General features: G+C 40.7%; 1 protein-coding gene across 17 annotated transcripts in view; it reads left to right on the top strand.

Moving 5' to 3' along the window:
* LOC106650160 (voltage-dependent calcium channel type A subunit alpha-1) overlaps positions 1–25,678 on the top strand; it is a 138,728-nt gene that overhangs the window by 76,607 nt on the left and 36,443 nt on the right. For 16 of the 17 annotated variants that reach the window (XM_023463404.1, XM_023463405.1, XM_023463403.1 and 13 more), the window contains 5 exons: positions 18,246–18,360; positions 19,349–19,728; positions 22,600–22,703; positions 23,050–23,205; positions 23,289–23,509. In XM_023463404.1, coding sequence (XP_023319172.1) covers positions 18,246–18,360; positions 19,349–19,728; positions 22,600–22,703; positions 23,050–23,205; positions 23,289–23,509 — 976 coding nt within the window. Of the gene's footprint in view, positions 1–405; positions 549–18,245; positions 18,361–19,348; positions 19,729–22,599; positions 22,704–23,049; positions 23,206–23,288; positions 23,510–25,678 lie in introns of all 17 variants that reach the window. The other variant, XM_023463398.1, reaches the window with a different exon arrangement.

The following is a 25,678-nucleotide window of genomic DNA, read 5'->3' as shown; positions in this document are numbered from 1 at the left end:
CTCTCTCTCTAGCTCGGCTTCGTCGTTCGGTTTTCCATCGTTAAAAAAGTGCTACGTACACACACAATTACACTTTATATAGATTACATACACGCAATCAGCACAGAACAGGCCAGTGGATAGTGGATACACACACCTACGTACATACGGTCGCGCGCTCGCTGGCGGCCCGTGCACACACATTGACACACACACACATGTTATATGTGTGCCAGTAGTGGGTGGGTTTCGCGTCTATACGAGTGTAGTAGAGAGAGTATGCGTGGTAGGAGGCTGTAAGTGCAGGCATTATCAGAGCGACACAGTGAGATAAAGTGAGAGAGAGAAAGAGAGAGAGAGAGAGAGTACGAGAGAGAGCGAGCGAGGGCTAGAGAGGAGCGGAGTGTGAAAAATATAGTTGTACAGGCGGCGGCGGTGCGGATCGGAGCTTTTTCTACAGAAGCCGAAAAAAGGAAATATAGTGAATTTATTGTTACGGCAGTGTGGAGATTATAACACACGCATGTAGTGACAACATGGCCTCATCCAGAGCCTGCCTCCCATTAGAGGTAAGTCATAAAGTCATCGACTATAAAGTCGCGTATGTTTAAGAAAAATTATTACATTAACAATTACGATGCAGCGGAAAAATATTCGAGTATTAACACCCGAGACATGCGAGCGAGACACAAATTTAATATAGATTGCGAGAGGTGTATGTTATACGTGGTTGAGCACCCCGCACGGCTCTACATATCTCTCTCTCTCTTACAACATACATATTGTACACGGCAAGCATAACATTATAACAATGACAATGCGCGCGCGCGTGTGTATACTCCTTCGGCTTGCTTCTTTTTTTTCTATGTAATTTCATTTTATTCTCTTGAATTTATGCGGAAAATTTTGTGTTGTCCAACTTTGTGTCGGACAGAGGTGGTATTGTATTATTATGGTGCATACACACAGACACAAGCACATATTGCACGCGGGGGCACGACGCACACACGGTGCAAGTGTATACACTCGTCGGTTCACGGCTGGTCGCGGGTGCTCGCGTACGTATAAGCTACATAACAGCAGGCGCGCACATGTACAAGTGTGCGTATATGCCAAGCGTATATAGATACGTGCGTGTAAGGGGGTGCACAGGCAGCGTATATATATGATGTGTACCGCACCGCACCATTATCAACGTCTCGAGTAGACCCTTCTTCCTCGGCTCTCGTTCTTACGTTGCTCCGTCTTCTTCTTCCTCTTCGTCGTCGTCGTCTTGGCTTTTGGAGATATCTTCTCTCTCTACTCCGCGCGCAGCTTTTCTACTTTTCTTTTCTTCTTCTATACTCTTCTTTTTTTTCTTCTTCTTCTTATCTGCCTCGTACTGCACACGATGAATAAGCACACACGTATAGCGTCGCACTCGAGACCGCAGGCAGTAGCAGCAGCAGCAGCAGCAGCGAGCGCAAAAGAACACTAGACATAGCTCGCGCAAGAGAGAGTAAGAAAGAATGGGAATCGCGTAGGTGCACACGCGTATTGTACCGAGTACCAGTGAAAAATTGTGCGAAAAAAAAAAGACTCGTGCGCCGCTTTCTATATTGAAAAGTTCGACGCTTTTCCACGTACATAGTGTGTCTCGAGCTTTGCATGCGCTCTATAACACAGAGACACAGAGAGAAAGAGAGAGAGAGAGAGAGAGACACCGGGGGTAAAGTCTCGCTCTCTTTCTTTCTTCTACACTGGAGTAAACGCTTACGTGTGTGCGTGTGTCTGTATGTGCCTGAACGCGAGGTGAACTAGGGTCAACTACTGCTAGGCTATACTACTACTCTACCAATACTGCTGCACACTACAGCGAGCGAGTATAGCATGCACGAAATGCCAATGTATATTGTATTTCGCAGGGACCTTATCGTGCAAACTGTGATGTATATATACGATATATATAGCGGCTGCAGCTCGCGTATTTTATAACGACTTTTTATGCTTCGCTGCGACTCCCAGTCTCTATAAATATATACAGCCATTACACGAGGCACGCATCTATTATAAAATTCCTCCTCTCTTCTCTCTCTTCTTTTTTTATTTCATTCTACGTTGTATAATGCTCACTTACCGGGACCAACGTAATCCAATGATGAATTACGATTATATACACGGTGCAACGACGCGAAACGAGACGTAAGATGATCTAGATATATGTAAGTAGATACAGGGAATTGCTGCTTTTTCTTTCTTTTACTCTCTCTCGTCAAAATTTGCGACCTACATTTCCTATGCGATTCGTCGAACTTGTCGAGTCTTTTTTTCTCTTTTCTGCATCGACGGGAGGACGGAGGGATGACTTTTCGGCGCATGTGTATATGATACGGTCGACAACGACGACGATAACAACAACAACGACGACGACGACGACGGCGAAAGTTTTTGAAGGGAAAACGCAGTTTAAAATCTCGTGGCTGGCGCAATAAACGGGTCAATGCGGTACACGAGAGCTCAACAACGTCGTCGCGCGATATAACGTACGTGTGCATGCAGCTTATGTATGTGTGTGTGTGAGAATATCATTTCACGCAACACGTGCATATATGCAAATAAGTTTGAGCTCAATTCCTGGAGATTAATTCCGATTTACACACCATCTATTAGCATACGTTTTAGCTGCTGGTATTTAGCTTTCTGTCTGCACCTCATTTCTATATATCAACACAGCTGCATACATATAGAGCTTTGTGGCTGTACGTATAGCGCAAAGCCGAGATATTTCGCCGCTAATATTGTACTTACCCTCTCTGTCTCTCTTTCTCGCCTCCTCGAGCTCGGTGCGTATTTCGTCTTTTCTTTGAAATTTCAATTATTATTGCCGAGATTTCCACTGCTTTCTCGCGATGTAATTTTAAAAGAACATTTTTGGCTCGACCCGCGGACTTTTCCTTTTTCATTCGCTTGATTGCACTCGTATACGAGGTACAATAAACAAAAGCGACCCCTTGGCGAGCATAACTCGACATGTGCATCGAGAAAGAAAGAAGAAAAAAAGTCCCATTCGACCAAGTTTACATATGCTAAACAAGTCCAGGAGTATTAAACGTTTTGAAAGGAGCCACTACTATACTTTTGCGTGCACGCACATGCATACACACGCAAAATAACGGAATATACACGAGGAAAATATTTCAAACAACGTGTGCTTTTTCGCGCAGATTCAAATACGTTCGTTTCAAAAGGCTCTTTTTTTTAACATTTACAGTTTACCTGGTACCTGCGAAATGCGCACACGTATACAAGTATAAATCCTTGAATGTGTTTCTTGTTTATGCTTAACGAAAAGTTGCGAGCGACATGGCCCTTTTCACACGAACTTACCTGTATGTTTCATACACCGAGCACACATACATTACAGACGTATATATTGCAGCGGGTAGTATACACTATATACACACGTGGCCCTCGCGGCTGCAGCTTATACAAAAGAAACTAAAGCGTCGAGTTCGTTGACATATATATCCGCGCGTGACCATTTTCAAGCTGTGCCGCGTCTTAGGTATATTAAAACATTTTGCCGTAAACAAATGCTCGGAAAGCCGAAGCGGCGTTGATTATTTTTTTTTTCTGAATCAACGAAATAACTGCGGACGTGCGAGTTAGTTACGTGTCTGTCATCTCAGAATTCGATGGGATATAATCGATCGATGTCTATTATTTCTATTCGTTCTATTCATGTCGAATTGTCGCAAATATCGTGCGTTTTCCTCATCATTATCGATAGGGTGGCTAGATCATGAAAAAACAAGCGAACGCGATAATCGTCTGTTCGACGTTTATGTGCTCTGAAATGTTGATGTTCTAGTGTCGCGTATCTCTGTCTCTCTCTCTTTCGCTTGCCAGTGTGTGTTCGTGCGTGGTGCTGATCAGGCAAACAACGCATAGCTCGCGATTCGCACTGCCATCTTGATTCTTGATGCAGTTTATGCTACGAGTCGACAGCGCAGCGTAAAAAACAAAGTACGATCGCATTGACAACCTCGAGTCACGAGTGGCTCTTGAAAAGAAAGTTCAAAATAACCTTAAATTAGAAGCTATTGTGCGTTGTGTGCAAGTGCGAGAAAAACGATGACCAACGACGAATTTGACGTATATTTCGGCGGTATCGGTGCCGAAGACGATGGCCAATACGACATCAATTCTGCAATTAGGAATCACCAAGAGATAGTCGAAAATTTACGAAAATTGAGGTGTATGCGAGACATAGCCACTGAGGAGATGGAAAAAGATGATGAAGGTTGTCCTCTCAATGAACAACTCGAGCCCATAATCGAAGATTAGCAGGGCCCGTATCCAGATCTTCGGAAAATATTTCGTCGCGAAGAAATGGATTGGCTTCTCAAAAAGTGTCTGAATTCCGAAGCTGTGCTCAGTTTTGTGGTTAGTTCCGGGTACAAGGACAAGCCTGACGTTGGCGAAGGTGGGGAGCCATCTTTGCGTCGCACCACGCCAGTGCATCATGCTGTTAAAGGCTGGGCAGACAATTGTTATTACGTGGTCCATGAATTATTTAAAATATACGATAGCTTCGACATTAATTACATCGACGAAAAGATAGACTTAACACATTTTCACATCGCCTGCGAGTACGACTGCACCGACGTTGTCGAGAAATTTCTCGAACTCGGCCAGGATCCCAACTGCCTTGCGCAAGAAAAAATTCCTTCGCCGCTATACTTGGCTGTGGAATACGGCCATGTGAATGTCGTCGACTTGCTGATATCCTATGGCGCTGATCCTAATTTAGGCAATGCGCAAGGATCAACACCTTTGCACATCATCGACAAGAACAGCTACCTCGATGACAGCATGGTGGATTTTTTTTTCAAGATCTGTGACGAAAAGAATCATACGTTACAAGTCGACGCCCAAGACGAGAAAGGTAACACACCGCTACATTTAGCACTGGATCACGACGATGGTAATTTGACCGAGTTGCTGCTAAGAAAAGGAGCCAATCCTAATTTAGCCAACGTGGAAGGATTGACTCCTCTGCACGTTATTTGCAAAAATCGCGGTGATAGCTTAGCGGAGCTATTCTTCAAGATTTGCAAAGAAGTAAATCAGACGGTACAAGTAGATGCCCGGGATTACTTGGGCTGGACCCCGTTGGATCGGGCCATATCAAATTTCTTACCGAAGACCGTCGGTGTACTCTTAGATCATGGGGCTGATTTGTCCAACTTCGTTTTTCCCACTGAAAATCAATTTGCCGATGCACTGAAATCACGATTTGGAAAAGCTACGATCAATTGTAATTTAAAGCTGGCGTCTGGTGCTCTGATGATCATTGAGCGCTTGAAAAAAGAAGGAATCGAATTGGATCGAAGCGATGCCCTGATGTTCATGAAAATATTTGACGATATCGGATTGCTCGACGATACTACAAATTTTGAAGACCAATGGTATAACAACGAGGAGTTTGCGAAAAACGCGAAAGAATTAATGATAAATCCGAATTGCTCACTCTACGACCTGGTTCGGTTACGACCTGACGAGGCGGCGAACGTAATTACATGCGAAGAGTACTACAAGGAGGTTATGAGTTCGAGACTATGGTTGAGGTTACCCATAAGACCTCAGAATGTTTGTGTCGCGCATCTCTGCAAGATATTACCAAGAAGATTTTTCCGGGATTGGGCCCGAAGTTCTTTCTTGGAGCTAACGCGCCACCAATTGCCGATTGTCTGCTGTAATATAATCGTCAGTGAGCTAATGAACAAAGATTTATATCATATTTGTTTGGCTGCTGCAGGCCAAAATTCGGCTGCGTGTTAAAAAAATGAAATAAGTAAATAAAAAATTATGAATTCATTCATTTTTTGTGTTCAAATCATGGAGAAGGTTTTTATTCATTCCTCTTATCATACAGAACAATGATACTTATGTGTATGTGTGTAAAAGGTACAGCTGAGCGATGAAACCACACATATGAAGATCTGATGATTTCATTATCCAACATCCATATGAATCATAATATGAAACTTCATGGTAACTGTTACTTTTTGTTCGAATTTTTTTTGTTTCTCTTTTTTCAATATTGTCGACGAAAAAGCTCAATACCATACTCATTCCATGCGATCGCGTTCACAATAACGAACTTCCCTGGATAAAACCGACAACTACGACGACACGTGTGTGCGAGCTCGAAGTTTAATTAAAGCATTTCTCGCAGCTTATACGCTGTGGCTACATGCCGTGTGACGCGATGCAATGACGGCGCAGCTCTTCTTTTCTGTCGCGATCATCGCGAGCGATTATTATACATAATAACATATTCACCGTACGCACGGAGAAGAGAATTTCTCTGTATATTACGTGTGTATACGTGCAGGCATACATAATGCGAAATAAAATCGATAAGCGCTCGAGTGTGTCAGGTACGTATGCGTGTGAGTGTGAGTGTGTCGGTTTCTCGACGGCGCGCGTTAATTAATCAAACATCCGCTCGTCTCCGGAGACGCCTCGAGCTCGAGCTAAAAAGTTCGTCGATTCTGCTTCCCTAGCGTCTACGTCTGTGTGTGTGTGTGTGTCTGTGTGTACTTTGGAGAGGGCGAAGCGAAGCCGAAAACAGAGCCGAGTTTTGGCACGAAGCTCGGTAATATTTGATCGTTGTGCAAATTTCCTCGACTTTTCTACGTCTCATTCTTCTTCTTACGGTCTTCTTCGGCGGCTTTACATCTCTCGGCCGCGCAACAACCCTACTGACCCTGTACGGGGAAACGTATTGTTTCCCTTTCCGAGCGCGGGGACGTATTTGCTGACAAAGATATCGATCCTGTTTATCGCTACTCGTGCGAGACACCCAGCGCCAAAGTAAGAGAGAAAGAGAGACGTCGAAAAAAAATTGTTTGTACGTGTGCACGGAACGGTATATATATTATCGTGTTTGTGTGTGTGCGAGCTGTGGTGCGCGAGTCTGTTTGTATATATGAAAAAAGGTCATCGTCAGCTTTTAATCAATCACCCAAGCAAATCGATCAGTCAAGCTTTGCAAATTTAAGGCCAAAGCTTTTGTCTTTCTCTCTCGCTCTCTCTCTTCACGATCTATATAACCTAATTATATCGTCGTCGTTTTCCTCCACCTCCTCTTCCTCGTCGTCGTCGTCGTCATCGCCCGACGTCGATCGTTCGAGCTTTTGTGTATATTACCAGTCTTACGTTTTCCCTTTTGTACCTGTAAAGCTATATAACGTATCAAACGGATGTGGCCTATGTGCGCACACGATATTTCTCTCTCTCTCTATTGCCAATTGTATACCTCGCAGCTAGCTAGCTAGCTAGATCTCGACGATGCATCGCTTGACTTCTCTCAGTCTGTCTCTCAAGAAGCGCATTGTTTCGTCGCAACGATACCGCCTCGTGACAGATTAAATATCCTCGCGATTGGGTAAATGCTCTATCTCTCATTCTGGCTCTCTGTACACCGGAGGGACTGCTGCTGGCGCAGACGGTTAGTGGTTTTGCGCTTGGCTCTAAAGATCGCGTAATACGCAACGAGACCGCACGAGGCAATTATTGGAGCTGCGACGCGCGCGTGCCAATTTACCTCGACGCGCGTGAACAATGTCCACGCTAATACGATTCGGTCTATTTACCTCGTTTGCGACGCACTTGCGAACCAAGTTTTTCCGAGGCTAGATAGGTTCGCGTCGTTTGAGAAAACAACACGAGGCATGACGTGTATAATATAAGGACTTATATACAGTGATGCTCTAAAATTAGAATACGACGACTAAACAATGGGACACGTTGACGCAAATGAAGTCTATTCAAGCTTAAATTTTTATTGAACCAGACAAGATGTAAACTCGTTACACAAATTAAAACAACAAGCATCTTTACCTTTCAATTTTTTTTCTTATTCACGAAAAAAAAGCGACACATCGAAAAAAAAATCGAATAGTATTGATTAATAGAGTGAGAAGTTGATTGTCAAATTTTTGAGGATCCAAACATGTCAAGTAACATTCTACTTAAACAAAAAATGTCCCAGCAAGACACATATATTCAGCGCTTACATTGCTACTCGATCTCGTCGGTATTACAAGGGATCGTGTATCCCGAATAAAGAGTTAAATACTCGAGTTATCGGATTGCGCGAGAGACTTTTTTAACGCAATTCCTTCCGAGCGGCTGACCACATACGCTCTCGTTCTACTACTACTTCGTCGTTGGCGCGTCGACGATTCCGCCGGTCGTGTTGCGCGTAATTGCAAATACTCTTACTCCGAGTGCGCAAAAAGTTAACCCGCTCGACAATTTGCAAATCCCATCCAATTCAAAGTTTTACCTCGCTGCTGTAGTGTGCGTTGCGCACGTGCACATATACTTATATACGTATATGCGCGTGTATATCCACGCGACAGACGTCGAGACGCTGTACACGAGCGAGTCGTTGACGTTATCGAGCTCCGGGGGAAAAATGACTCCCGCGGCTAACTGTGTGCTGCATGTGCACTCGCGGCTTTAGTTTCTTGGCATGCAATTTCTCGGCCGCAAAATAGCTCGACACGTACACGCGCTGTGCAGTGTGTTGCAACATTTGTGGCGGCGGCGGCGGCGTACTTTAACACACACGCGATACAATTGTAATGTATACGACCTCATAACTTGGTAAATAGTTGCGACGTCCAGCCGCCGCCAGTCGAGTTTATCTCGGATGCGAATCGACAAGGGCGAGAGCTCTCGCGATGGATCATCGTAACTTTGCTTATTCGTCTTCGGCAAACTTGGGCGTTCTCCTTTTTCTTTTCTTGTTTCCTCACTTTTTCCCTTATATCCGTCGAGTTTTGCGCGAATTTCTCGAGAAAATCAGGGAAATGGGAGATAACTTGTGTAGGCATCGATCATCCTTTTCGTTGAGATCGTCAATTTACTTGAATACTTTACTCTCATTGAGTTCAGAATGGTACGTGGGGATCGGATGGAAATATGGAAGGGAACGGAAATTTACCTTTTAGAATTCGAGAATCTTGGATGTTCGAATCTTACTTTCGTTGAACAGATAGAACAAGATATTTACTGAAGTGTTAAATTCGCACAACTGACAATCTGTCCATTTTTTATAATGTGGTCATTATTTATGATTTTCGAAAATTCAATTAACTAAGGCCGACGTAAGAGATGATAAAAAGTTACAGTTCATTTTATCGATCGAAAGTGTAAAGACTAATTTGTAAATTTCTATCTACATGAGTGCTAATTACCATAATACTAATCAAGAAAATATAGAATAAAATTATCAATCCGGGGTCGAAAGTGGAAAATAATAAAGGAACGTGTCCCATATTACTTAGCTCCTTCATGCTGGTTAAAGCTCTGCGAACACGTTGATGCCAGCCTGCGAATGAAAATCTCTTTAGCTCGCGGAGCCGTGCTCCTCCTTGCGCGCTCGTCGTCGGCTAAAATCCAATGACTCATTCAATCTATCGCGCGCACGGCGCCTTTGTACATATATACGTATACGTATTGTAGAATAGGTATATAACAGAAAGGGCCGCCCGAGTTACACGGAGCAAGCAAGCCAGCCAGCTAGTACGTATGCACATAAGCTAGCGCGCCCAAGCCTCCCGACAAAGTGCCGTGAACCGTAAAATCCCTCAGCTGGACAATTGCCAGGGCTTACTGGAGAGTGAGATATGCGAAAGGGAGTTTCGGGTTTCGGAGAGAGAGAGAGAGAGAGAGAGTGCAATATTCGCTTACATGCACAAACTGTCATTAGCGTCTGACTCCACGTTGACTCGTACTACTTTGGACTCTCTCTCCCTTGTATAATATAGTACATAAAGCATGTATAGGATTTTCGCGACGCACAAGAAACTCTACCGGGGGGCCGGACCAAGCTACTGCTGCTGCATCGAAATGATAAACTTCCCCGACTGCACATGTATATTTATGAACGCTAATGACGGCCAAAAGAGTATAAGCAATTATCACGAGCGCGCAGTAGTGTGCCAGTTGCCGGCAACAGCAGCAGCAGCGAGTGCGGATAAGAGGATTATGAGGCGCAATTTAAATGAGAGGCTTCTTCGGGCGCTCTCTTCTGTTCGATTGAACTTTTTCTTAATTCGAGCTTGAAAAACTTTGAAGGCTAGTCGGACGGATGAATGGAGAGCAAGCTTGGAAATCAATTGTGAATTGTGTTATCGTCGCAAAACGTCGAGGAATGGATTTCGCAGTCTTTCATTATTACAGATATCGCCGCGATCGTTCAACTATGGTTTACTTTTCATTTTTTTCTCTCTTTCTCTTCGTCACTCAGAAATTGGAACAAAGTTCTAATGTCATGTATCAGTTTTACATCTGTCTGCGTGAGTGCAGGTGCACAACGCAGTAATTATTGCCATTAAAAGTGAACTAAAAAGAGTCAACTTCTCTCTCGCTCTCGCGTCAATCAATATAGACGATGAATATAATAACGGATGGAGGAAAAGCCGAGTGAAATAAAAAAAAAGTTGAAAAGCTGGAGATACACGAGCAGCACATCGGTACGCCGCATATACGTAGGTATATGTATGTACGTGCGCGCGAGAGCCCGCAGAATCAATTATGCCGCCACCGCCGTCGCCGCTGTATCGCAAAAAAATCAATACCAACAGATGTTATAGACCGCGCGCGCGGGAAATTGGTAAATATTCCATTGGTGGTAATGCTCATGACACGTTTGTGTGTGTGTGTACGTGCAAGCTCTGTATCAAAATAACTTGACTTTGCCGAACGGACAAAAAAGTAAAAGCCGAGCTCTGCGAACAATGGCTGCGACATCGTGCGGCGCGATTCGTATCGTTTTTTTCCGCGCACTTCATCTACCTACACGTATACGAGGTAGGCCTCGCACGCGCCACGTATGTGCTTATTTTATGATTTTTGCAAGTTTTCCACGCAGCTGTGACGCATAAAGTTTGAAGTTCTCGCCTCGTTTCGTTAGGACTGTTTAAGTGCCGAAGTACACACACATACATACATACAAACAGTTAGGCGTTACGTATAAATATAGAGTCAAAGCGCTAGGGGGAGAAAAAGAGAAAGAAAAGCTCGCGAGTTGTCGATTTTCGCAGCGCAACGAGTCGCGTTTGTACACAATTGTAAAAAATAGCAAGTTTCGCTTTGGTATATGAATATAAGCACACGTGCGTGAACGTGCTTTAACACGGCTATAGCAGCAAACTATACAATTACATACGTGTGTATGCGTTTGTGCGTGTGTGTGTGTGTTCGTACATTAAAGACGCGTCAATGTCGTCTAGTCGGGCCGAGAGAGCCACAGAGCACGAGAACGAGCTTTCGCAGTCAGGCGGGCACACAGAGTCCGTATACGAAAGAGAGAGAGAGAGAGAGAGAGAGACTAGTGCCTCGCGTCAGAATGCATATATAGCACAACATAACGTGTTCGCAAACGCGCGGCGTCGCGCCGAGGTTAGCGAGCTCGAAGCATTCGTCGTCGTCGTCGTCGTCGTGGTATATAGTTGCTTGCGCGCTTGACGTCACGATCGAAACATGGCTGCGCGAGCTGCGGCCGTGACGTCACTGCTTGCACATACGTCGTCGTCGCCGTCGTCGTCGTCGAAATGAGTCGAGCTACGGTGCACTATGAAGCGTTTAATTCTACACAACCGAGAAAACGCAAATGCAGCGTAGTAGGGGCTTTATCAGTGCCAGATCGTTTTCTATCGTATACTGTAAAAACAACCGTAAATTTAATGCAGATGTTTAATCAGACTGTACTTTACCAAAATAGACTAGAGTTATGAGTACTGATTTATTTTTCTATACATAAACCGCACGAAAATGCATCAAAATTCAATTGTATACATTACATTTTTAATTCAAAAAAATGAACAAAAGAGATTTAACTATATTCTTAAATTCATTTAATAAATGGAAAATTAAGGTTTTAATACTGATTAATTTTTCTCAAAAATTGTATGAAAATTCAATCAAAATAAAAGCTAGCTTCGAACGCTAGATGGCGAGTGCCATTATCTGTAAATCTGCAAGAGACAAAGTCAAAATAATTGTATAAGTCAAAGCACTTTTATTACCGAGAAGTGCAAAATAAAGTCTCCCATAGAAATAAAACTTACTGTAAAAAAATGGGTGCCCCCTACTAATCTGTGTTTAGCTTTCCTTGTTTGAGCAAAATTAAACGCCTTATATTGTTTGAATATATAATATAACCATGCGGCAACAGTAACGTGGTAGAACATCAGCGTGACATGTGTCGAAGCTATCCTCGTGCTCTCGAGCTTTTCGGCTTTACGCTATATACAAGCTAGTATACGATCCTTTTTTGCGTCCGTAACTTTTCACACGGCTTGATTTTGTTTCGCTTATATATTATACGTACTATCGCGCTTGATTTTATTTGCTTCGCGGCTTGCATATTTTTCGAGCTTGGAGATTTCGCACACGCGCTACCCCGTAGCGCCGAGGGATTAAAATCTATTCCCCGCCTCGCCGTTAAGCTCGCGTTGAATTTTCCCATCGCGGAGAGAAAAAATATAACAGATAAATAATTTCTAGGATAAAAAGATCGAATTACGGTATTCATACGTCTATGTGGCTTATAGAGCGCAGAGAGAGAGAGAGAGAGAGAGAGTAGCGCTCGCGCCCAGTCAGCTACAGGGAGAGAGGAGGGAAACTATTTAATTATGAAATCGAATCCCTTGTAACTCGAATGTCGAGGATGGTTAGCTCGGCGAGTGAGAGAGTCTGAGAAGAGGAGAAATGTACATATAGCCGCGAGAGAAATCGATATCACTTCAATATTACACGCGGCGACTGCAAACTTGATCTTCCCCGCGCAGTTTGCAAAAATCGAAGGTATATAGCAGCTCGGTACAAAAATATCATCTTGAATTATTAATCGGGGTGAGTTTTATGACGGGGTGGGGAATCGAGAGGAGATGAGGCAGCGCGAGCTTACTGCTGGCGCGGACTTTCTATATACGTATATTCAACGATACGTGGACGGCCGTTACGCTCAAAATGACAAGTTTTCACGTTGATTAAGTAAATTACTGCTGCGCTGCACCAGCGCCCAGCCAGCTGATCATGCATCGTATCCAATGTATATTAATGAAGCCTCCATCGTGTACAGCTGCGATGCAGCACTGCTGCACGTGTGTGTGTGTGTGTATGTGTGTGTGTGCATCCCTCTTGACTCGCGCGCTGTAGTACGTAAGCTGCTACTGCAGTAAAGCAATAACGCAAACTGTCATTTCTGTAACAAGTCGCAGCCGAACATAATATAACGGAATGACCTGTGCAGCAGCTCCACCGGAGAGAGCCTCGAGCTGGTGTACACATTTAATACTCGACTCAAGATGCAAAGATCAGCATATGAGAGAGTCGTGTATGTATATGGGCGAGTCGCACGAATGCATCGAATATATAAAGTTGAAGAGAGAGAACAACATGCGTGTCGAATTAGACAATGAATAATGTACTGGTGCGCGACTAAATTATAATCAATAGCACTGCATGCCCTACGTATACATACACAGACGCAGCCTATTCGATACGCACACGCGGGCACATGCACACGTAATATCGGGAACAGAATCCAGCTCGGAGGCGCGCCATCGTTAAAATTCATATATATCTATACTTTCCATTATTTCTCGCAATTCCCTCACCCTCTCTCGAAGTTTATTATGTATATAATTCGCGATGTATGTGTGTGTGTGTGTGTTTATACATACACTATAATAATACATCGATCGGACGCGCGCGCGAACCCATCAGGCCGACGTATTCCAGCGATTAATTAAGTAAATGCGTTGTGTCATTTCGATATTCCTCCCCCTCCACTTTTCTCTGCCGTCCTATAGGTCTCGACTCGTGGGGATACGCTTCGCCAGTGCCACCGCGATCGCTGCCGTTGTCTATATATATGTTACTTATTTGTGTCCGTATTATATAATATTACGTTGCATATGGTCGTTTATTATGGTGAAAAATTAACGCAGGCGTTGAAACGAGTTTTGATTGGATGATTCTTCATTGTTTTCGCTTTTTCTCTTTGACGAGCGGAATTTTACTCCGCGCTTGTAGCTATGAGCTCGAAACTCGTTGCTATATGGAGGTTCATTCGTTTAAGTAATGACTTGACGCGACGTGAACATTTTTGACGGGTGCGCAGGTGTTATATGAATAAACGTACGGCCACGAGAACAAAAAAAACTTAATCGGATTTTCAGTTTTCTTTTATGGCAGCTCATACACGCGCGTCAGTAACAACGCGCGCCCCCCGATGGTTTCAAGCGATAATATAATCGAAAGGATAATAAGGTCTCGTCTCGGCGCGGCTGCATTAATTATATTCGCGGTTATTGCGATATGGCGTCGATCGCTATCCTACGTGCCATTAACCGCGCGTGCGATAAATCGACTCGCGTCGCATCGAGCTGTCTATTCGGCGGCCAAAATAATCCATAATATTATCCTCTGTGCGCATAATACGCGAACGCAATCCTATAGTAGAATTGATCGATATAGCCCGTTAACAAAAATTTATCGTTTTAAATGTTTTCAATTACATTACACCGGTATATTGTTGAAAATTAAATTTAAATACATAATAAGATTCTGCTAAAACATTAAACATTTTCTTTGAAGATTAATGCCTTTACACATGAAATTTATAATTATCTTTATTAAAGCTATGCTCCACCACTAGATGGCGAGTACATTTGTCTGTAAATCTACAAGTGGCAAAGTAAAACTAATTAAATAAGTTAAAGCCCGGTGTGTACAAACATCAATGAGTTCAGCACTCAGAATTGGGACCGAACTAAACTAAAACTAGCGCCGAACCAAACGCCCTGATAGCTACTTTTTACATTAACATTTAATGTGATTTATGATTCATGAAAAAATCCTTAAATTTTCATTCAAATTAAATCAACCTAAATGCTTATACATTAATTTGAATTAATTTACGTCAAGGAAAAGAACTTTCTCCACTCTTACTTCCATTTTAATGTTAATATTCTTAATAGTGCAATTAATTAACGTGTTTCTGGCGATTTTCTGTTACAATTACGTTACAATTATATTTTAATTGACAATTTAAGTTTTTCAACAATTTTAGACCAATTTTCAACCGCTTTAAGTACGATAATACTACTTCAAGTTTTCACCACTAGATGGCGAGTACCTTAATCTGTGAATCTGCAAGTGGCAAAGTTAAAATCATTATATAAATCTAAGAAAGGTTTCGATGCAGTGTGAAAATGTTATCAGTATTCCATTTCTAATGGTCCTCTTAAGCTAAAAACATCCATAAAATATTGATCATGTCTAATAGGAAACATATCGATATAAGCACTTCCTACCACATATGTCAAGCGATATGTCACTCGTGTACATCGACTCGCATCTTCGGGGCGCATAAGGAGTTGAAAAGTACAATTGTCGCATCGGCAGCTGTGTCGTACGTGTGTATCGCGTGATCATTTTCACCTTTACGCGCTCATTCGTCATTCGAAACAATAAATCGCGCGCACTTGCTCGAGTATCGATCTGATTGATATCTCGTCGTCGCTCGTCGTCGAGCCGAATGTGTATAATATACGCCACGTCGTTGTCGCACAACGATCGACACTCTCACAAACACAGACTCGCTCAACCTCATCACATATACACGTGTGTATATATATTAGACGTTCGTTAACAGCCTATAACTTCCTATCTCGCGGTATACAGCGCTTACGTATAAGTTTGCGAGCGCGCGCGTGTGTGTATGTATTGTATACACATCGCGAGCTTTTATATACAGGTAGGCGACCGCGAAGTTTTTGTGAATCGAAACGACAATACAATTATAATAGTCTCTTTCGTATATGCATGTGGTATTTGTGGGAATGCGATCGCGTGTCCCAGATCTAGCATGTCGAATTTATTTGAGTCGCGAATATGTTTACACATACAGCACACGTGAGTGTAATATCCTGAGTCATCAGCCCTAATGTATCTCATGTAGCGCATATAGCGCGCAAGCTCGAGCTTGTATTATTGAAATTTATATTTTGTACTTAGCGAAGCTCCGTAGTTGTATCGTATGCACCCACACATGTATTTGGAGAAAAAGAGAGAAAAACAGGCCGCGTCGCGCAGGTCAATAACTCGTACGTACCTACCTTGTATTTTATCGAGATAGTCATCGTCATTTCGCGATCGCGAAATTGCACAGTGCGCATCGCATCTGCGATACACATTACACATGTAGATGAGTATAAAATGTATTATGTGTCTTTGGATCAGTCATAGACATTATATAATACACAGCACTGTTTAACCACGAATGGATTTTCCAATATACATGAATATGCATTTTCCATTTGCATCTGCTGAAATTTCGACCAAACAATAATATTTACACCGGCCTTACGATATCGTCAGGCGCGTGTCTTTGTTGATCAGCAGTTGCATCAAGGGGAAATTCACACACGTGCGTATATGACCACACAAACACTAACGCGTGAAAAATTCTACATTATAATAGCGGAAAGCCTCGTGAGTAAGGGATCTACTCAAGAGAGAGGGAGAAAGATATCGTATAGTCGCGATGTGTGTACTTTCACGTGGAATGAAAATCGTGTATTCAGTCGGGCTGACCACGCGTGTGCACACATGCATTAATGCCTAAACATCGTGTATTTCGACTCGAATGAGAGCACAGGCGCCAGTGTGTACCCAGAGCAGCATCAGCAGCGGCTTCATTTGTGCAAACTCTGCAGAAAGTGTGTTTAGCTCATATCTGTATGCGTGTGCATGTGTGGAAAAGTGAACGCGAGTCCATCTTTCGTTACGTGCGCTCGAGTCCACTTTTAGGCTCTTTTTCTCGAGCAGAATGTCAAGCGAAATCGACGCGCGTCGATTCAATTCTGGATATCCTCGATAAAAAGTGCTCGAGAAACGACGAGGCCTCGATTTTTCTATATCCGCGAGTTATGGAGTATAATTGTAGGTCATAATGTCTCTCCGTCCCGCGCCTTATATACATTATACTGCAGCTTACGTTTTATAGATATATGCATCGAGAGATCTGTACCTTTGTTCGGCTCGGCACACTTATACACATTGTCAGGGCAGCGGCAGCAGCGGCGTACGGCTTTTAATTGTCCCTGTAATTAGACTGGAAGTAATATCTTTCTTTTTCTCCAACAAGTCGTGAATTTTCTTCTTTTTTTCCTTCCTTTTTTTCATCAATCACTCGTAAACGGCCAAATTCTTCCTTTCAATATAACGCGCGACTGTTGTAGCTCTCCCTCGCGCCCGCGCTGCATTCAACTTCATTAGCCCCTTTTCCTCTTTATACGTGTGTATAAGTGCCGCGAAGAATTATCCTTTTTTTCTCACTCTCTCGTCGAATGAGCCCCTGTTACGGTATACTGCCTGCGGATGAAAATAGCCGAGCGACAAGTTTTCTCGTTACAGGGTCAAGAGTTGCGATTCTCATTTTTTTCCACTCGCCTCTCTCTCTTTCTCACCCTCTCTCGCTTTAGTCGAGTGCACGCGTGTACACGGCTCGTGATATATTATATCGATTTTCTAATACACGTCGTTGTGTGTTAGCCGACTCCCTCCCCCTCCTTTCCCACCTCGCATAACAATGCCTACACGTAATCTCGAATACATAAGCTAGCGAAATTAATTGAATTTGCCCGAAGAAGATATTGGTTTATTTGTATACGTGGGCTATACCACGTGAAGCGTGGTAAATGCCGCTCATTCGACGTATTTGCCCCGAATTTTAATTTTTTAGTTTTATTGGACACGTGCACCATTCCTCTGAAAAGCAAAAAAACCGAATGCTTTTGAATATGATGGACTGAACTTAATGGATTAAACTTATATAATTATTTTTACTTTTCCACATGCATATTTACGCGTGAAGCGATTCTCGCCATCTAATGGCAGATGCTTAAAATAGTATTATTATGTATAGAGTGGTTAAAGTTTTTTACAGATTTTTCGAAGCAATTAGATTGTCATTTTCAAGTTATTTAAAATGCGCCTAATATTTGTAACGTATTAACAGAAAAATCGCCAAAAACCTTTTTTTTCGACCTACAAGATAGGAGAAATCACAATCATTTTGTTTATACCACTGTGGAATAGCCCATATACATTTATATATTCGTCTATACACAAATGCAATCGTGTGTCAATGCAGATAATAAAATTACACAATGAAAAATCGTTGATTTCAGGTTGGCAGCGCAAGAGGCGGCACAAAGGGAACCTGGATACACCAGTCAGTTCAGGAGAAGGCAAAGGGCGGCCGGTCTGAGCGGTCTCGGTGACTGGGCTGGCACCGGCGGGGAGGTAAGGTCATCCGGCAGTTTCCTAATAAGACATAATTGCCCTTTTCTCGTACCTCTTCTTTCTCGAGGACAATCGATACACGCGTAGACCTAGGCGGACGCAGTTTTTACTTTTTTTCCTTTTTCTATTAATTTTCGTTTCCTATGCGCTCGCGATGTACTACGCGAGAGCTGCTCGATCGAATGCATGTAACGAGTTTATTTTCCTCTCGGTTTAATGAAATTTTGTGCCTTTATGGGGAAGTGGGAAAGAGATGGAAGAAAATTGAGTTGTCCTCTAAACGAATTTGAAATTGCTGTGCCGCTACTTCGTCGACGATGAATCTGTACACGGGCGCGTTAATTTCTTGCGCAATATGAAGAGAAAGTGAGCAAGAGAGCCGAAGCGCCATTTCATTTTAATTGATACTTCAATTGGATTTTATCGATGTACCTTGCCCGCCACGCGCCATTTCAAAAAGGGCACCGTGCCATGACGGTATTAAAAAAAAAAAAACTAAAGCAAAAAATGTACATTCATCATTATTGACTCAGGTAAAAAACTCGGAAACTTTGTGATTTGCGCGTCGGAGCTTGCAAACTTTTTTCCATTCTCAAGAAACAATTCATGAAAAAAAAGTACATCATCGTAACGCCGGTCCAATTACGGAATTAAATTTAAATGTTGGTTCGTACAGAGAAAGAGCAGTGAACTACTTCAGCGTGTACATTATAATACACGAGATGTGTGCGAGTGTATCGCGAGGGGTAAAATTTAATCAGCGAAGCTCACTGCGGCGCCCGTTTCATCGGAAATAATAACATAAAAGTTGGCTCGTTAACGGCAGACCGGGGAATTGCGCGAGATCGAGGTATGGAGATGGAGGAGGAGGAGGAGGAGAAAAGGAGTAGATGGCAGCTGCATACACACAGCCCCGACGTAGTCGAACACCCAAAAGTTTCTCTCCGAACCCCGGCAATACGGCACCACCACACGTTTCTATGCGCAGGTACTAGGCGGCATGGCACCAGGCCGGGATCAGGGCGGGGCGGGCGACGGGGAGCGCAAGGGCCCGTCCTCCCTGTTCATACTGAGCGAGGACAATTGCATTAGGCGGCACACACGATTCATCATAGAATGGCCGCCCTTCGAGTACGCGGTGCTGCTCACCATCATAGCCAACTGCGTCGTGCTGGCCCTCGAGGAACATCTGCCCTGCCAGGACAAGACCACACTGGCCAAGAAGCTCGAGACCACGGAGATCTACTTCCTCGGCATCTTTTGCGTCGAGGCGAGCCTGAAGATCCTGGCGCTCGGCTTCGTGCTGCATCGGGGCTCGTATCTCAGAAACATCTGGAACATCATGGACTTCTTCGTAGTTGTCACTGGGTAAGGCTGCATGTTTCTTTGCTTCTTTTTATTTTCATTGAAAAACAAAAAAAAATGTTTTTCATCAAATCTATCCAATGAGCAAACAAGGTAATGTTTTCAAATCACCATGATTTATTCATCCTGTGTGTGTGGTTTTTTTTTCGTTGATTTTATTCGCATAATTCATTCAACTTTTCGAGAAATGTAAAAAAAAACTATCGACTAACGTTCATTGATTGAAAACGAGAAGTAGAAATTGAAAAAATAAAATGAATATACGTAATAGGTCGTTGACTGTTTTCGCCGAAACGAATGTGGAAGTCGATCTGCGAATGCTACGTTCCTTCAGGGTACTCAGGCCGTTAAAGCTGGTTTCAAAAATACCAAGTGAGTTGACAAAAACAAAAACGAGTGGAATTGAAACAAGAGTCGTATAGTTGGAGGATTTTTTTAATAAATTTTTTCATAGTGCGTAAAAATGCTAAAGCTCCGTTGACTTCGATTCAATTAGGCTAATACAAGTGCGTGTACAATTATTCTTGTGCACTTTCCTGTGTTTATCAATTGTAAAGCAGCTGAGAGTTTTTAGATAGTTTTGAAACTAGACCAACTTAGTTGGTCCCCTAATTATATGTACGTGCAATAGGAATAAAGTGACTTTTAGAGCTCTTAATTGTGACACTTAACGTAATCGTGAAATTATGATGTACATCTTATTAAGTTTAGTTACCGTTAGGTCTTAGGGTTTAGTTCTAGACGTAAGTAAGTTAGTGTGTGACAGTCTTAATTTATTTTATCGTCATATTTCTACATGTCTAATGATGTATTTTTCATTAAAAATAAATTTGGAAATCTAATGAAATAGAAAATTTAACGAAACTGATAGTTGACACATTATTATTCTAGTAAACTAATTATCTTAATCTTTGCTCATTTTTTGCTGTAAAAATGATAGATAGCGTATGATTGAAAATTGTGTAAAACAAAAATAAATAAACAGTAAAATTCTTGAGAGGTTTACTAAATACTCAATCAGAAGCTGTTACATTCAACAACTATCGATTTTACCTTTCAACAATGTTCTGGTACTCGATCGTATTCGTAGACGTATTGATTCGTCAAGCAGAATAAACACAAAAAAAAGTTTTAATACTACGTTGAGAAGTAATTGATAAGAATTTTTGAGACGAAAACATTATTAGGCTAGAAAAGTAGACTCATGAATTATTTAGATTTACTGATTGTTAGGTTTTTAAATTCTTTAGTTACTTTAATAAAAAATGAGCAAAATAACATAGGGTAGTACATGTTTCCGATGAGATCATAATCAGACGGTTCAAGGATTAACAAGAGTACGAGAGGTCCCACACCTGGGTAAGGATTAACAACAAACTAACATCGATGTGCGTGTCGTAATCGACGCAATAACAAAATATAACACATTATAGTGCGTAGTTTCAAGCTTATAGGAGAAAAATAAGTTTAGAATCTGTGTGATTCAATAGAAGATGATTCGCTACGAAACTATAGATGATATATACAAGTAGAGCGCATTTTTTAGTCCGACATAAAAATAGACCATCAAGAACTTGATTAATCTGCACGGAAGATCTGTTTTGTCGCTTATTTTAATTGCTAGTTTGTCATTCCATTATAATTCCCAACGAGTTAGTTCTGAAACTAGAAATATTAATAGAAAATGTAACCCCTAGTTACGCCGTTATCAAATTTGCACCGACTGACAAAATGATTGAAATGTAATTCGCAGCCGAGCTTCGAGAGTACTTGTCTGTTTGAGAATTCACATGCAATTCGATGAATTCAATGTAGCTGTACAGCCGGTTTTAAATGTTAGAGAAAATTAATTCGAATATTTTTGTTACTGAAGTTTATGACCGTTGCTACACTTTTTACGAATAAAAGACAACTTTTTCGAAAATACACATGAAACACATTTAAATGAAAAGCAACGAGTAATTAATCAACTGACTGTGAGATCTTCAATGCGACGGAAATTCTTCAAAAAGAATTTCAAATTAAATTTTAATATACATTATCACTACGTGCAGATGCGAATATTTGTTATAATTAGATTTAGAAATTCAATACTCCAATCGATAAAATGAGTAAAATAGTATGAAACTGTGTGTCTTTTTTAGAAAGTATTTTTACATGAATATCATAATGCATATCTTAATGCTTAGCCTTAGATTTAGGTCATTATATGATACATGAACGTAGCAATACTAATATTTCTCATCCATTTTTTCATCATTTAGTTTTTTAGTTATTTAACATTAATATTATTTTCAATTTTAAAATTTATACTTTCATTTCAATATTTTGTAAATTTTTATTTCACCCAATTTCGATGTTGTAATTACCATTTTAAAGAAGATTATAAATTATATTTATTGAAGTGAATCATTACAAATAACTGTAATATTTTAATTGGATCAAAATAATACTGTTCAAACACTAATGAATCATTTTGATAATTATATAGAAATACTACAAAGTATGAAATACATTTTGAGAAATTAAAAAAAATATATACTAGTTACATGACATTTGGCAATTAACATTATTTCAAAATGACGACCGCTAGTAAATCATTATCATCGTCTAAACTTTTTCTTCAGCTAAAATTTCATAAAATGTCTTTCAAACACCTTAGTTTTAGATATATGAGATATAGTCATAGAAAATTTGAATAACATAGATGAGATTTCATATATTTAAACACATAAGAATTCGACCAAATAACAATGAACATTACCATACATATACTTGCTACTTGTTTAGTAGTGCAATTAGCCTCAACTCATTAATAGCGAAGTAGCATAAAGTAGCTAAAGTGTGGCGGGCTTGTGTGTGTGTTTTGGGCAGGTTCATCACGGCATTCCCGCAGGGCATAAACCTGGACATGGATCTGCGAACGTTGCGCGCTATACGCGTGCTTCGGCCGCTGAAACTTGTTTCCGGCATTCCAAGTGAGTACACCTATTTCCCATCTAATTCTGGCGTTATCCGTCTGTCAGTCGTATAAACTATAACAATGATCAAGCACAGATAGTACTAGTTTTTGTTATTAATTAGCACCAGTAGTTAGTCGAGTATTTATTATTATTTTTTTCGTTGTTAGTTAAAAATATAAAAGTATAAAATTGTATCTTAGATACGATTTTTACGTAGCGAGTAGATAAAAGATTATGAAATTACAAAACCATTGTTGATGAAGTTTTGAGTGCCGGCTGGCATATCGTCTCCCGAACCGGCGCGCGGGAGCGCCTCGGTGTCGTTAAATTAATTAACAATTGTGCGGATTTCTTCAAACAGGTCTCCAGGTGGTACTCAAGTCCATCATCAAGGCGATGGCACCACTCTTGCAGATTGGCTTGCTCGTCTTGTTTGCCATTGTGATCTTTGCCATCATTGGGCTGGAGTTTTATTCCGGTACCCTGCACAAAACGTGCTACAGCATCGAGAATTCCGGTGAGTTGACGACATACAAGTTGGACTGGCGCAGCAATTATTGTAACCGTAATTTGCCGCGTGCGACACGATCGCGTTTACAGATCTGATCGTGAAGGACGGTGAACAGCCGAACCCGTGCAACACAGACATAGAATCCGAGGCGCCGATGGGCGCCCACGTGTGCAACGCCAACACGTCGAAGTGCTCCGATCGCTGGGAGGGACCAAACAACGGCATAACCAGTTTCGACAACATCGGATTCGCTATGCTAACAGTCTTCCAGTGTATCACCATGGAGGGCTGGACTGCCATATTGTACTGGGTAAAACGCAGCAATATGTTCATCAGTGTTATTGGAATTGGAACAAAATGAAAAACAAAACAAGATGAATGAAAAATACGAAAAAAAAATATGCATATAATATACTCCGAGCGAGCTTTTGGCATAGCTCTGTTTTTATCTTTTTTATCAGTATACTATATGCGCGGCCTGGTTATCGACTTCTCTGTACATTTTTTCTATCTCAATGTCTTTCCGTATTATATAACCATTCGACCTTGCATTCGTCTCTTTTTCGCTTGTTTAAGTATAAACAATATACCGCTTATGTTTGTAATTTTTGAAACTTTTTCATAGCATTTTTTGTACCTGCTTTCTTTTTGATTTTTCATGCAACATGCTGAGCGATGCTTCTTGAATTTTTATACGACTTATAGTATATGATTTTACATTATTCATGATGAAAAGAAAAACAATTTCATCGTAAGTGCAAAGTTTGAAATCATATATTGTTTTGAAACATTTTTTGAAAGAAAATTTTTCACCGTTACAGTATGGCAATGATTTATTTTGCTCACCGAATCATCAAGTGTATTAATTAAAAAATATATTTTACTCGTAAGTGTTGTTGGTCAATTTATTACATATTTTGATGATTTTTTTTAATTTTACGTTCGCCAACAATGCGAAGAAGAAACAAATGCAAGGTGTGCCCAATTGCCGTCTGCTTATGTTATGCACTTAATATTTCTTCTTCTTTATAATTCACAATTTCTGTTAGTATTTTTCTTGCTTTACCTTTTAGATGTATTTTCTTTCTCTTATCGTTTGATGTTTTAGACGCATCTGAAAATCTCAATTGGTGGTAATTATATATACTTATATTATTATTTACTAACACAATTAACAATAAGAGCTCGTGCCTGAGATAATAAGATACATTTTTAATTTTACGAAATAACAAAAAATAACTTTTCAGCAATATTTTCATAAAATATACCTGCATATTTATTTTTCAGGAACTAATATTATATTTAGTCAATTGCACTCCTGTAAAATAACACCCATGCACTTAGAATGATAATGCAGGTACAATTTTTTCGGTACATCAAATTAATAGCTATATTAAAAATACTCTCTTTGCCATTTTTTAATTTTTCTTCAGAGTCTAATTTTTGTATGTATTTTTCCAAAAAAGTTTTTCAATTTCAAATATGTGAGCATACGATAAAATTCATAAATTAAAAGCAAACTTTTAAAGACGAGTACGTAAAAAAACCGTTCGACATTTTCTTAAGCGCAGGCACGACTTCTTTCATTGAAAATCACCAAAATTTTACTTCAATTTAATTCATTTACGCGTGAGAAATTTTTTTTTTTATTTGATTTTTTGTTCATTTCAATTGCAACCTTTGTTGAATTAATTTTCTTTACATGGCGTGGCAATAAGCATGACATTTAAAAAAAGTGTTTGTAAATGTTCTCCGGATTCCTGACAAATCTTTGCTAACACTGACGTATGTATTCACTTTGCTCAGTATGACACTGTCAGTTCTAGACCTCATTTGTAATAATTTCATTACCAAATAATATGTACGTACATAATCCCGAATATGTACGTGCATATTTTGCCCTAACTCCATAAAACTTGAATATCTTGCCGAAAGTCAAAATTTCACTGGTGTCTTTCGATCTCGTTGCACGCCAGAAAATTCAAAACACTACTTTGTGCATTGATTAGCAGAAAATACCTATGCTTTACGCATGTAAGTAAATGTTAATGTCATCACCTAATGCCGGTGATGAAATTTTGCATATACGTTGTTGGTAGTATCATAAAATTTGATTAATCATTTCACGAAGTCGCGTTGCTTTTATGTTCTGGCGTGTCGCGTATTTGTTCACATAAAATACCAATAATTAAACACTTTCACTTGCAAAATAGTTATCACTAGTCTAGCTCTACCTAGAAATACGTCATGAAATGTCTGTAAATAATTCAAGACACGAGTGAATCTCCTTTGCACTATATAAAGCAAAATCTCATTTTGAGTATTTGGCAAGATCATAAGGGCCTACTAATTTTCACAAAATAATATATATGATATAACATCATCTCACTCCGAATAGTCGAGTCTCCTTACTAACGAACTGAATATAATTCCTTAGTTAATATTATGAAATCTTCGAGTTATTACTGAAAATACTCGA

The sequence above is a fragment of the Trichogramma pretiosum genome, unplaced genomic scaffold, assembly GCF_000599845.2.
Source record: "Trichogramma pretiosum strain Unisexual culture from Peru unplaced genomic scaffold, Tpre_2.0 scaffold121, whole genome shotgun sequence".
Taxonomy (NCBI): domain Eukaryota; kingdom Metazoa; phylum Arthropoda; class Insecta; order Hymenoptera; family Trichogrammatidae; genus Trichogramma; species Trichogramma pretiosum.
This window is presented reverse-complemented; position numbering and strand designations above follow the sequence as displayed.